The 13989-nt window shown below is 52.1% G+C and overlaps 1 protein-coding gene and 1 long non-coding RNA gene across 18 annotated transcripts in view; both read right to left on the reverse strand.

Moving 5' to 3' along the window:
• Window positions 1-4737: 4737 nt before the first annotated feature.
• Window positions 4738-7234, reverse strand: LOC119704092. Of its 2 annotated transcripts, none has more exons than XR_005257838.1 (3): window positions 6722-7234; window positions 6261-6417; window positions 4738-4936 (listed from the first exon to the last, which is right to left on the reverse strand). It is a non-coding gene; the product is annotated as an uncharacterized LOC119704092 (long non-coding RNA). The 2 variants fall into 2 exon arrangements; XR_005257837.1 differs by having other exon boundaries at window positions 6224-6417.
• Window positions 7235-7801: 567 nt separating this feature from the next.
• The window catches only part of MAST2 (microtubule associated serine/threonine kinase 2), a 215899-nt gene continuing 209711 nt past the window's right edge, over window positions 7802-13989 (reverse strand). For all 16 annotated transcript variants that reach the window (XM_038144782.1, XM_038144784.1, XM_038144781.1 and 13 more), the window contains one exon: window positions 7802-13933. In XM_038144782.1, coding sequence (XP_038000710.1) covers window positions 11832-13933 — 2102 coding nt within the window. In that variant the 3' untranslated portion in view covers window positions 7802-11831. The remainder of the gene's footprint in view (window positions 13934-13989) is intronic.

The following is a 13989-nucleotide window of genomic DNA, read 5'->3' on the forward strand; positions in this document are numbered from 1 at the left end:
ATAAATAGCTCTGGGTATTTTATACCTGCCTTCAGTGTCGGGTGGGGAGAGGAGCAGCCGAGGCTCCTCCTCCTGCTCCTCTGCCCCCATCAAAGCACTGCTGCTGCAGCAGAGCCAGCGTGTCCCTGGTCCCAGCACCTGCCCATCATCACCTGCCCCATCCTCACCTGCCCAGCCACCAGCAGGAGCGAAGTCCACAGCAGGAAAAGCAAGGCTGAGGCCTCAGGAACAAAGCAGCCTTTCACAGCAGCGGCTTGGCCAGAGGACCCAGGGAATGTTCCTGTCCAAGGGCTCCCAAACGGCTCTCAGCTTTGATCCTGGGCACAGGGCGGGTTGTTGGCGTTTTTCCTTTCCTGCTTTGTGTTGGTCTTTAATTTTTTTCCTTCCCACTTCATGGCGTAATTTTTGTGTGGGTCTATGATTTCCAAGAGAATTTTCTTGCCCCTCTGAGAAGAGAAACCTTCTGCTGGGAGCAAGATGCACACTCTGCACAGCCCTTTCACCTGTCTCCTGAGGGAGAAAAATCCCTCCTCCAGGATTCACTGCAGGCACAAGTGTTCATCACCATCATTTTCAGTTCAGAGGTTGTTTTCTGAATATGTCTGATAAATCCCAGCCTTACTCAGGATGGGAAACTGAACCAGCTCCACAGCTGTGTACATTCCTCCCAAACCACACCCCTTCCAGGGGACTCACTGGCTTGCATGCTCAGGTGGCCTTTCGGACTCCCTGGGTGACAGGGGCAAGCATCTTCCCCCCTGAGCAGCCCCCAGAGGTGCTGGCTTCCAGCCAGTTCTTCTGTCACCTGTCTGAAGGCTGCTCTCCCACCCCAAATGCAGAGGGAGGGATGCACCAGCCCACCTTCCCCAGCTGAAGCCGTGCCCAGCCCAGGGCTCTCCCCTCCTGCAGCACAGGGAATGGCTCCCCACGAGCCTGTTCACTCACACAGTGTGGGCCACACCTGACACCCCTGGCAGGGCAGGCCGAGCCTCCCCTGCCCACATCCCAAATATTTTTAGGCAGTTGGAAAGATGCCTTTGCTTCTGCCAGCCTTCCATGCAGGGATAGCAGGAGACAGATGGGATGGAGAAATTGAGTCAGCCCTGAGAGGTCACTGTAGCAGCCAAGGGAATAAAACCATCCCCCTCCTCTTCCTCCTTCTCCTCTTGCTCCTCATCCTTCTCCTCCTGGTCCCAGCACCCGCCTTCTGACGGATGTTGCCTTTGGAGCAGCCCCTCTTGCAGCCCAGCTGCCGAAGGAGCGCTGTGTGAGCCCTGTGTGCCCGTGGGCCGTCTGGAATCCATCACTGTCTGTGCACGGGGACGCTGGCCAAGCCCTGCTCCTGCCTGCTGCTGGCAGCTCTGGGCTTTCCAGGGGAGCACCTGTGGGTCTCCCACTTCCCAGCCCTGGAATTCAGCTGGAGAACCTTCTGTACCAGCAGCAGGGGCTGGGAGGGGGAGCAGCCCCCCCACAGCCCCCCCTGCAGCCCCAGACCAGCTGGTGGGGGCCAGCCCCGTGCTGGGGGAACGGTGCCTTTCTCCAGTGCCAAGGTTGGGTTGGTATCTCCAAAGTGTGGAGGTGCCATGGAGGCTGTCCCTTGCCAGCCCAATGTGCTGGGTCATGCTACAGGGCTCCAGGCACTACAGGGCCTTTCCTGGCTCTGCCGCTGCATTCCCAGATCCTCAGGAACATCCCTTCAGCCCTCCCTGTGAGGCTCAACACTCTTTGGGGTTCATCCCCCTCTCCTTGAGCAGCAAATGGCCCATCCTGCAAACAGACCCCAAAGGAGCATCATCCTTCTGTTCCCATGGGTGCAGCACCTGCCCAAATTGTCCCTGGTGTCTCTTCTTTGTGTTATCTGCACCCCCACCATGATAAGCCACTCCTGGAGCTTCACCAGCACCTGGCCACAGCACCCTCAGAGGTGTTCTGAGCAGTTCTGGTGGGGCTCCAGCCTCACTCCCCTGAGAGCAGCAACTGGAGAAGGATGGAGTGGATTGCCCTGAATTTGGGATGTGCCTGCACACACGCGTGCTTGTCCTTCCCCCATGCAGGAAGGCCCCAGCAGGCTGGAAGAAAAAGGAATTCCAGCCCAATTCCGATTGCAATCTCACAGCAGCTCAAGCTGCCAAACCCCAAAGACCCACACAATTTCAAATTTGGTCTCCAAATCAACAGATCTGATTCCTGTCCTAGTGCCAGCACCCGCTCTTCCAGCACAAGGACAGAGAAGCAGGGCTGGAATGTGTGTGTCCCGCGAGCAGGAGGGCTTTTCCTGGGTGCTGGGTCAGGAGTTCAACACAAACCAGAAGGTCTCATGGCCTGGCTGCATGGGCAGCGCTGGCCTGACTCCCACAGCTGGAGATTTCCTGGGGAAAAGTGGGGCCTTCATCCAGCTGCAAAACAGATGGGTGGGCTGCCCATGCACCGTAATGCAGGCAGGGCAGGGGCTCAGCTGCTCCCTGGCATTGCTCCACCACCATTCCCTTGAATCTGGCTCCCCAAACAGGGGACAGCAGCCACAGCCCCACAGGTTTCTGCTGGACATTGTTGCATCCAGTTGAAGGTGTGGGAAAGAGGCAAGGAGGTGAATGTTCATCCTTGCCCAAAGTCCTTCATGGCTAAAGAACCAGGAAAGTAAGCCCATGGAAATGCAAGGAATGGGGGGCCAGGAAGGGGCACAAGGAGCCCTGCTTTCCTCCTCATGCTCGTGTTCTAACAGTGAGAGGGAATGTGGGCAGTGCTGGGGAGCAGCACAGTCCCCCTGTCCCACAGGAGCATCCCCCCCTGCTCTGGGAATGTGCACCCCTGAGCAGCTCCATGGAAAACCCAACAGCACCTGCAGGATTAAGGAGCACCCTCATTAATGCCAGCTCCAAAATTAACAAGCTGGCTTTTCCACCCACTCAACTTCTAAAAAGTCAGGAGAGGGTGGGAGGCAGGCAACAGGGGCCCGTTACTTTTAAGATCACTGGTGAGAAATCGAGCAGGAAAGTGGCCTGGGGTGTCCCACCAGCGACCTGGGGCTGGAAATCTTTAAAATCTCATTTTACATTTTAATCTTCTCCTTTTCATCTCCAGCAAAACAACCCTGGCTGTCAGGGGATGAGAGGATGAGCACAGGGATTGCTTATTGGGGAATGCCACCTTCTGCTGCCGGTGACCTGGGAGGGCAGCACCTTTCCCAGAGACCTTCCCCTGCAGGATTAATAGGGGTGCCCAGAGCAAAGCCCAGACTCACTCACAGAGCAGTGAGACCACATGTCCTCGCTGCCAGCAGCAGGGATGGCTTGGTCATATGCTCTGAGGGAGCCCAAAGAAGACCCTTCAGGATGCTGCCCCACTGTGCTGCTCACGGAGCCTCCCAGAAGCCAGTTTTGGGGGAAATCCAGCCTTTTAGGAAAGCAGAAGGGCTAGCTACTGACCAGAGAAGGGTCTGCAGCCACGGGGCCCATAGGTTTAGCTCATCTCTTCCTGGTGGCATCCAGTGCCCTTGCAAGGGGCCAAACCAGAAAGAGTTATTGGTATGTCTGCATTAGAAACAGAAGAAGATGCTAAACCAGCAGCTGTGGTGCAACTCCAACTTCCAAGGCCCTGAAGGATCACAGAGCTCAATGAAGCTGCGATGGGTTAAATCCTGCCTGACCTCTGCTTCGGGTGAGCACCAGGGAGAATCAGGGATGCTCCCGGTGAGATCCGGGGGAGGAGGGAACTCTCCCAGCCTGACTTCACCGAGTCCAGCCCCAGCGCTGCACAGAGCAGCTCCCCAGGCAGCGCCATGGGAGAGCATCCCACAGCCAGAGGGATTCCTGACCCAGGGCATCGCCATTCCCGGCCCAGGGTGTCACCATTCCTGGCCCAGGGTGTCACCATTCCCGGCCCAGAGCATCACCATTCCTGACCCAGGGCATCGCCATTCCCGGCCCAGGGTGTCACCATTCCTGGCCCAGGGTGTCACCATTCCCGCCCCAGGGCATTGCCATTCCCGGCCCAGAGCATCACCATTCCTGACCCAGGGCATCGCCATTCCCGGCCCAGGGCATCGCCATTCCCGGCCCAGGACACCGCCACTCCTGCCGCACCCCGTCCCCCATCTCGCAGAGCTCAGCACCGGCAGGACGATGCCCCCGCCTCACCCCTGCCCCTCCTCACTCCGCTGTGACCCCCGTGTGGTGTCACCCTCCCACGCCGGGCCATCCCCGGCCCTCCCCTCAGGCCCGGGTCGCTCCGTGCCGGCTCCCGGGAGCCCGGCGGGGGAGCCCCGTGACGCGGGCGCAGCTCGGCGGGATTAGCGGGCGGACGGACGTGACTGCGAGGCAGTCGCCTGGTGCTAATTAAAGAAGGGATATATTTAGGCACCCGGTTATCCCCTGCATTTCACTTATTTTTAGCTCCCAGTCTGCCAGGCGGGGGTGGCACGTGGGAAGGGCACGGACGCGAGGCGGGATGGATCCGGCCCCAGCAGCAAGGAGGTCACAGCCACATGTCCTGGCCAACACTGAGCCCCCGGGGGGAAGAAATCTCTGTCCAAACTGGCTGCGAAGGAGGAGAAAGCTTTATTTTTTTTCCCCTAGAAAGGCAGGAAAATGGGTTTCAGGAAGCAATAGGAGCATCCCTGCTCAGTCCTTGCCCCAGATCCATCCAGCCTTTGCCACCACCCACACCCCCACATCCAGGAGCTGGAAATGGCCCTTCTTGGAACCATCCAGCAAAAAGCACAGCTGTGCCCAGGGCAGAGGCAGCTCCCTCATTCTCAGAGACCCATCCCTCTGCAGTGGCACTGGCCTGGCAGCAATGCAGTGCCACTGGTTCCCATACCTTCTTTCTCTCCAGTCCTGCCCCTCAGCACAGCTGGAGTGTGTCCTTGGCACATGGCTGAGCGCCCCATCCACATGGGCCATCAGCAGGTGTGGAGCTTCCTTGGGTCCTTAGTACCCTGAAAAGAGGCAGAGAAACAGCAGGAAGGACAGTGCCCAGCATCCCTGCATCCCTCCTGGGCCAGGACAGCCCATTAGTCCCATTCATTTCCCCCTTTGCTTCACCCCCACAAGCGCTCTGGGGTTTTATATTTGGGGGTTTGAGGGTTTTTCCCCCCTTTCTAGAGTGAAATATTGATCAGGTCCCTGATACCCTCCCATCCTCCACCCCATCACACCCCCTGGATGCCCTGCTTCCCTCATGGAGTGGAGGGTAGGGTGTGGGAGAAAATCAAAATAATGGGGTAATGAATGACCCAGGGAGCTGAAACCCAGCCAAAAGCCAGGCTGCTCTGGCTGGCCTGGGAGGAGGCTTCCCAGCAGGGAAGGTTTGGTTTGAGGGTATTTTTGGAGCTGAACAGCATCCAGGGGTGGCCAAATTTCTTCTCAGGTGACCCATCAGATAAAGCCTCTCCCAAAACAGTCAGGCTGGGAAATTTGGACCATCACTCAACAAATCTAAAATGGGAAAAAAAAAAATCCACCCCAATTTCTTTACTTATTTAAATCCTTTGGCTCCAGGAGCAGCTGTGCTGCACTGTCCAGTCTGTGGAGAGTGGCCAGGGCTGTGTGAGGCTGTGAGCTCCCATCACCTGGGCTGCAGCTCGCCCTGGCTGCCTGCTGCCCATCAGAATTAGGCAGCCCGTTTGAGCAGGTTTACGATAATCATCAAATAACTCGTTCATTGACAGCATGTCAGGCTGAGAAGACTGACTGAGCCCTCGTTTGCTGATTGCTAATTAGCTTAACATTCCTAATCCCTCATTAGTGACTATGAAGTAAGCTCTGAAATATGAGGTCAGCCCTAATCAGCGTTTAAAATATAAAGCCCACTGGCACACGAGGGAGGCTGGAGAGGGGGTGGCAGCAGGCCAGCCCTGGGTGCTCCCATGGTCACAGGGAGTGAGGCTGCACAGAGCAGAGGCAGATAGGAAGAGTTAAACCCCGTGGAGCCACGGACACCTGCACATCCCCCCGGGCTCAGCCCCTGCACCCGGTGCCCTGGATCCACACGGGAACAGGCAGCAATGTGGGGTGCAACACTTGAGGGGCGCCAGGTTCCTCTTGAGTCCCCAGTGCATCCAACAGCAATTCCAGCTGTGGTTTCCATTCTGGGCAGACTGTCTACATAATCACAGAATATTCTGAGTTGGAAGGGATCCACAAAGGCCATGAGTCCAGTTGTTAAGTGAATGGCCCATACAGGGATCAAGCCCATCAGCTCCATGCTCTGACCAACAGTGTACCTGTGCAGGATGCTCTGGCTTTCCCCCCAGTTCCCACCTTCAAGATTCCAGGTTAGCTGCAGGACCCAGGCTGCTGACAGTGGGACTTTCCCCAGAGGCTCACCCACACCCTCTGATCCTGGGGGAAGGAGTCAAATCTCAGCATTGGCAAGCGAGCACCAAAGTGCGCTGTGCTGCCACTTCCATGTCACCATCTGGGAGGCAAAAATGGCCCTTAGTTGTTGTGGCTCAATCCTCTGGAAGAATAAACTATTGTGAACTGAGAGTTACTTATTCCTAGCTGGGGAAACCTCTACAGGAGGGCTGCAGACGTTAAAATAACCCTAATTAAACTCCAGCTAGTGAGCCTTGAAAAAGGAGAAAAATATCTCTAAAATAACCCTAATTAAATTCCAGCTAGTGAGCCTTAAAAAAGGAGAAAAATATCTCTGTTTCCAGGAAAATGTAATTTGAAAAGCCCTTGCACCAAGCTCTGCTCATCCAGGGCGATGCTCCCACCTCAGGCTGTGTGTTGCTGGAGATGATGCTCTGGGTTTGGGCTGTTTGGGCTCCATGGCCGGAGCAGGGAGCCTTTGCCCTGACAGACAGGGGGGTTATTCCATGTTCCTGGGGAGGCCCCGCTGTCCCCTCGGCCGCTCCTGTCCCTGCAGGCCGAGCGGTCCCCTCGGCGCGGGCAGGAGCATCTCTCTCTCATGCGGGCAGGAGCATCTCTCTCTCATGCGCGCACGTCAGCGATGACGCCCGGCGAGCGGCTGCCGGCGGAGGCACCGCAAATCCCCTGCGGACGGAGCCCAGCTTCGCCCCCGATCCCCGCTCCGCAGCGTCTCTGGAGCACGGAGACACGGGATATTTTGAGCATCCTTGGCAGCAGCGAATGAGGATTAGTCCAATCCCCCCAGACATGAACGTCTCCCCAGCTCTATTTCCAAGGACAGGAATAGCCTTTGAAGGCTTTTCCCTGTGGAGGGCACACACCTGCAAATGTTAAAAGCAAAGATCTGTTTCTGGAAAGGTTTTGGGTGGTGCAGCATCAAGGCTGCCTAAAATCTGTTTCTGGAAAGGTTTTGGGTGGGTGAAAAAGGGGCTGTGTAGCACCTGCTGGCTCTTCCCCATGGCTAATCCAAGCCCATGCCAATCCCCTGCCCTTTGGATTTTACTGTGCATCGAATTCCTGAACCCATCAGACACAGTGTGCAGTTGTGGCCAGTGACACCCTCATCTTGCTCAGCCAAGTTTCACGTCTGACAGGTTTTTACCCCTTTTACCCCTTACATGTTTTCACCATCAGGATCCTGCATTAGCACTGACACAAAACACTATAAATTTACAGACCTGGTGGATGATGGTAAATTCTGGGCTTGAGTTCCAGAGTGGAAAGCTTTGGCTTAGCCACACACCTGGCCTGTGGAGCAGAAAATCCCAAACAGCCTGGCAGAGTTACTCCTGTACCCAGACACTCCACAGGCCATTTTCTGCCCCATCAAGCAGCTGGTTGAGCAGGCAGGTTGGGAGCACAGCCACCCCCAGTGCTATGAAAAACTGAGGGGAGACCGACCAAGAGACAAACACGAGTTTGGATTTATGTAAAAAAAAAAAATTATTTATTTTGGAGGAGGATTTGAACATCGACATGCAGGTACAACATGAATAAAAATTATTGCACCGCTATTATGTGGCAATTGTTCAAGTTTCTAAAAACACAGAAATTCCACACTTTCTCTTATCTAGCTAAGTGCTGAGTGACACGGCTTGGCAGAGCCCAGCGCAGGAGGTGCTCTCACAGCCACCTGGATATGGTAATCGAACACAACGTAAACACACACTTCTGTCAAATCTTCTACTAGAAGTACAGAATTATCCTTCACATCCAGTAAGAGAAAACCAGAGAAAAGACTTTATCCTCCCCTCTTCAGAAGAAAAACAAAACAAAACAAACAAAAAAAAAATACTCCAAATCACACCTTAATGCAAGTGTGGCAAACAAACCCACAGGTCACTCCTACCCCTTCCCCCACAAGCGCTCTTTAGTACAGCAGCAGCCAAAGGCCTCCAACATTCAGACCCAGGAGTGGCCAGTACAACGCTAAAGTCTAATATTTACAATAAATATCATCCATATCTCTTAGTTTGCAACAGCGTGAGACAAAGGGAAAAATAACACTGAGGCACGGGGCAGGGCTGCACCAGCTGGATGCAGGAGCAGAGAGGAGCTGCGGAGGCTGAGCCAGCTTAGGCGCTGCCATCCCAACACGGGTGAGGAGCAGGAGAAACATCCAAGCTGACAGAAGGGCAGAGGGAGACAAAGCAGGAAAGCAGCATATTTGGATGGTGACATGCAGGGCTCACTCACCAGACACACACCTCACGCTCGTGACTCCCGCCTTGGGCCCGCCTGGCTCGGGATTACCCACGGAGACCAAGGGCTGCGCGGGCTGGGGCCTCCCTTGGGCACCGCGGGTCCGAGTGGCACTGGGAACGCACTCGTGCCCCTCAGACACAGCTTTTCCAACGTCCTGGTTCTTCCCGACACATTTTGCAGGATTTTTTTTTTTTAGAAGGTATTTAAGGAATTTATAGCAGAGCAAGGAATAAGTCTTGGTGTATCTACCTGGCTTATTACCAAAATTTAGTAGAAAAAGTCTTTTTGCCCAAACCTTTTGCTAAAGTGCGCCATGTAAATTTGACAGCAGGTAGAACAGGGATGATGGGGCACCTGACACACTGAGGGAAACTGCAGGACTGAGCAAGAGCAGGGGATACAGGCTTCACTAGAATGCTTTCCTGGCAACGCTGTTTGGCTTTGGCTTCCAAAAAAACCAGGGATTTTTAATTGCACTGACCACTCTCTGTACCGTAGCTACAAAAGAGGCAACAAAACACATACCTCACCTTTTCTTTGGCCAACACAGGCAAAAGCAGCAAAAGCTGTGACATAGCAAGGGCTTTCACTCCTCCTTTTATGCCTAGGAAAGGATAATTCTGCAATTCAGCATGGGAAGCAGTGGCTGCAAAGGCAGGGAGTCAGCAGCTTACAGCTGGTACCGTCACAGGGTCCCACCCCTGCCCGTGGGGGATGAGCCAGGTTACCCAGCCTGGCTCACACCCCCTGCTCACCTCCTACGAGCAGCGGTCAGTCTTCTCCTCAGGTTTTTTAAACACAGAAGGAAAAGGGGGACCTGCCACCCAGGGAACAGCCAGGCCAGACCATGCCCTCACACAACTCCTTAATTTACACAGACACTTCCATCTCGCCAAGGTCAGGTGCTCTCAGGAGATCAGCTTGTCAAGGAGGCTTGTCTTTGTAATTACCACAGACTCAGGATGCCAAATCCACTTTTCACTATTCCCGTCCATGCCATAATATCCTGCGCTGTTTCTCAACAGTTTTTTAGCAGATCAACCCATCAGGGAGAAAACCAGCCAGGCAAGTACCAGATCCTGCCAAGTCTGTTCCTTACTCGCTACTGCTCTAAATCAGCACTGAATGATGCTTACCACCAAGAGCACTTGGAGAGGCTGGAGACACCCAGGACCCTGACAAGGCAGTGGAAATACTGTGGTTTGTAATTGCAAACCAAGTGTATACGAGCAGCCTATGAATTGCAGGGAAAAGAGCAGAGAGACAGCACAGCAGGCTCTGCTCTCAATACCACCACAACCAGGTTTATTAAGGTGTTACCTGGGAGCGCTGAGGCTTTGGTTAGTGTAGTAGCAACACCATACATGTTCACACTGACACACGGAGTAAACACTCATTTAAACATGTTAAAAAAAAAAAAAAAAAAAAAAAAAGCTCAAACCAAACCAAACCTTGGTCCAGAAATGAAATCCAAGCAGCCAAAATCAAGTATATAATGGGGAGAATCAACTGCTACACAGAAAGAAACACGGTGAGATTCCAGAGATTATTTTCGAGTTGTGGGTTGTACCAAAATCAGATTGAAGGAGACAGAGAAAATATTTTCCTATATAATAAACATATTTGCATTCAGGGGAAGCGAATCAAAACTTCAAGTTCAGAGAAAGCCAAGACAGTGAAGGAAGCAGCAGTGTAAGGAAATCAGACCAAGAGAGATGGGGTTTAGCCTGGAATACTGTTGCACAGTCATTCTGCTTCTAACAGAGTAAGCCAGTGAGCAGGGAACTATTCCTCGCGGGTGATCCGCAGGGAGATCCACTCAGACAAGACTAGGATACAAGCTGAGCACAATCTGGGACAAATGATGGGAGTGTTCATTGACAGGAACCTTTAATTGGATGAAGAAATGGCTTACAGTGCTACAGGTATCACCACTCAACACATTTATTGGTGCATTATTATTGGTCTAATCCTCAGCAAGGAGCACTGTCACCCAGGGTCGGTCACGCTTAGGGCAAAGCGATGTCTAAACCTAGGAGCAAAGAGTAAGCTTTTAATGCAAAGTGACCTCAGCAGTGGAAATGATCTAGCTATTAAAGCTGAAATCTGAAAATATCACATGTGTTTTAAAGTCTGCTTGCAGCTTGACCACAGAACTCGAGGAGTCTGAACTTTTCATAGGTTTGTTTTTAAAATGGGCAGATCCAGAAAACTCAGCGAGTTTCCCAAGCCCCAATTCAGAAATGTTAAGGGACACCTTAAAATCCCTACCTATTTAGACTCACCAAGAGAAGGAAAAGTCTCCAAAGGTCGTTTTTCATTGAGATAACTTTGTCAGACACACTGGAGAATATGCAACTACGAATTTTTCTACTTTAAAACCAACCTACAGGCACCCCTTTCCTGGGGTCACTTACTCTGAGGCAGGGCAAGTTATGAATTGAAGCCAGAGAAAGGAAGATAAAACAGCACTAAAATTTTAAAAACAGAGGGAAAAGTTGCCATGTGTCCCATACAGATAAGTAAAAACAATCTCCAAAAAAAGCCAGCTTATGGATTGGGGATTTCTCTTTCTGATCATTCCATTGAAAAATACTCTTACTTGTTTTAAAGAGAAGACAGGGGTCTCTCTCTGTCCAGTCTCTCCAGCCAAGTCCTTTGTCTCCACATCCTCTAAGGACACAGGACTGTGAAGACACATGGTGACAAAAAGGTTTTACTTGCACCAAAGAGGGTCTGTAGTTTCAGAATAACTTGCAGACAAGAGGGTAGGTTCTCATCCTTGTCAAGGGACATCAGATTGTAAAACTGGAGCAAAAACTTGACATTTGTGAATTTCAATGGAATTTCAAAGAGAATGCTGAAAAGCAGAAATTGAAAAACAAGCTGCCTTTTTTTGCACACAGAATTTTTGGGATCTCAAATAAATGCAGAATTAGAGGGAAGAGCACATCAGGCCCTAAACTCAGGCAAAATGAAAGGCGTGGAAGGGAAAAAAATTAAACTAAAGTGTTTCTTAAGCCCTGCTTTAAAGATACCCTGTTCTAAAGAGACCTCAAACAGCAAGCACTACTGTGTACAAAAATAGAATAGCAAGGATGAAAAAACACAAAAAACAGTATGAAAAAAACCCTCCCAAAAATAGATGTACACAAGTTCTATTTTATATTAGTGTATATTACAAAATTCAAACATGCAGTCTCTATTTTGAATGTAGAACACTCCAGTCCATGAGTACCAGCGATGCTGCTATGTTTTCTTTACAGCATCATCATGTGACAGGGGAAAGTCTTGTATTTTTAACTGATTTCCAACCTCTTTGCTTTTCGCTTGTGCCAGAGTCCCTTCTTTACAGGGCCTCGTGCTGCCATCTGGCAGAGGAGATGCTTTCAGAGCTGCTTGTCCAAGAGCATGAGACAGCTCTTTTGACGGAGTGATTTTGCAGCTCCCTGCCAACGCCTCAGACGCTTTAGCACTGCAAAAAAGTGCCTCCTTTTTGACCACCACAGGACATGTTGCCTCCTTTTTGGCCCCCACGGGACACACTGCCTCCCAGGGCTTTGCTGGGTGTAAAGACTCTGCACAGGACCCACTCGTCGTGGTCGGACCATCTGTGCTAGAGGGTTTGGCTTTCTCTTGACATTCTCCTACTTGTGAAATTTCCTGCCTTTTTTGTTTCAAATCTCTCTCCTCTTTAGAGGAGGCACCCAAATCCTTCCTAGTTTCCACCTCTCCGGACCCAGACATACTGAGCTTCAAAGGGCCCAACACACTCTGGGCCAGGGGCACCAACTGGGACACGGAGAGTGCGCGCTCGATGGCACCGGGGATGAGGAGTGGGGAGGACACGGGTCCGGCTGGGCTGGTTTTGCTGGAGCTTAAAGCACCCTCTGCCTGGGATGAGCTGGGCTGCTGCTTGTCGGGGCTAGGACTTCTTTGGGATGTTTCACTGACGCTCCCAGGAGACAGAAATGAGGAGCTGTGCTGTTCCACGGGCTGAGGCGTCTCCTTGCGACCCTTCTCGCCGCGGTCTGGGGGGCTCACCATGACAGGAGTGCTCGTGTTTGCTGGGCACCATGAGGAAAGTGCCAGCAGAGGTTTGGAATCCTCTTTTTTCTGACTGCTTTCTGTTAGCACAGGCTCTTTCAAGTCAAGTTTACCACAGGAGGCCCCAGAAGAATCACCTTCTTCAAGTTCCAAGAGTTTGATAGATGGGCATTGCATATGTTCTGTGAGATCTACTGGTTTTTGAGTACCTGGAGTTCTCCCAAGATCTTTGATTGCTTCAGAAGACCTGTCTTTTGGACCAAAACACTCCAAAGTTTTGTCTTCTGGCAATTTATGCTCCTTTGCAGTTGTTTCTGATTTTAGGAATGGCTTTTCTGAATTAGCTAGTTTTTCTGGAGAAGTTCTTGAGGGGAGCTCTGGTGGGGAGGGATGCACACTGATTTGCAGCGGCTCTGAAACAGGCTTTGCTTGTTGAGTACTTCCCTTCTGCAAATCTTCTGTACCTTTTGGATCTTCAGGAAGAAAGGCATCATCTTCAATACTATCCTTGCTCTCCAATTTAGATGAAAACTTACTATCCTCATTAAAAGAATCTGAGCCTTGGTCTCCACTGACCTGGGGCTTGTCCAGCCTTCTCCCATCCTGGCTGTCTTCCGAACCATCATCTGTTTCATCTTCAGAAGAATCTACTTCCCTGATGGCCTCCTGCTTTTGCAGGGACTCCCTCCTCTCCACCCTGTCCTGCCGGATGGCGCCCAGCTTCCGTGAGCCCGGCTTCTGCAGCATCCCTTTTTCCGCCAGCCCGAGTTTGCCGCCCGTCGTTTCGTTGGCAGATTCCTGTAGGCTCTGGAGGCTGGGATCCCGCTGTAACATCTCCTTCTTGAACTCAGAGTGGGAGATATCCAAGCTATGCTTCCGTGAGGAGCCCAGCTTCTTCTCAGAGGAGGACAGAGAGGCAGCCAGTTTCTCGGCCGACTGCACTCTCTTCAGCAAAGGAGACCGAGGGGGCTCGGCACTTTTGGGGCGAGAAATTTGTCTCACCAGTGGTGGAGAGGAGTGTAGTTTTACTGGGAAAGACTGGATAATACTGGAGCTGCCAATCGAGTGTCCTGGCAAAGGAGATGGGGAGCGCTGCGGTGACGTGGACTGTGGGGTTGGTGATGGAGTGTGAGCCAGGGGGGACAGAGGGATGTTTCCTGCAGATTTACGCCTTGGAGATCTGTACTGCCTCTGGAGCTTTGGTGCTAGGCCATGCAGGGAGCTGGGTCGGATGTGTCCAGAACTGGCTGGAGAATTGGGAACACTGGAACTGGGAGAGCTGCTCTGAGAAGAATTGCCACCAACTTAAAAGAAAAAAAAAACCAAAAAAAGAACAAAGAAAAAATACCAAGAAGATTAA

The sequence above is a fragment of the Motacilla alba genome, chromosome 8, assembly GCF_015832195.1.
Source record: "Motacilla alba alba isolate MOTALB_02 chromosome 8, Motacilla_alba_V1.0_pri, whole genome shotgun sequence".
Classification (NCBI taxonomy): Eukaryota; Metazoa; Chordata; class Aves; order Passeriformes; family Motacillidae; genus Motacilla; species Motacilla alba.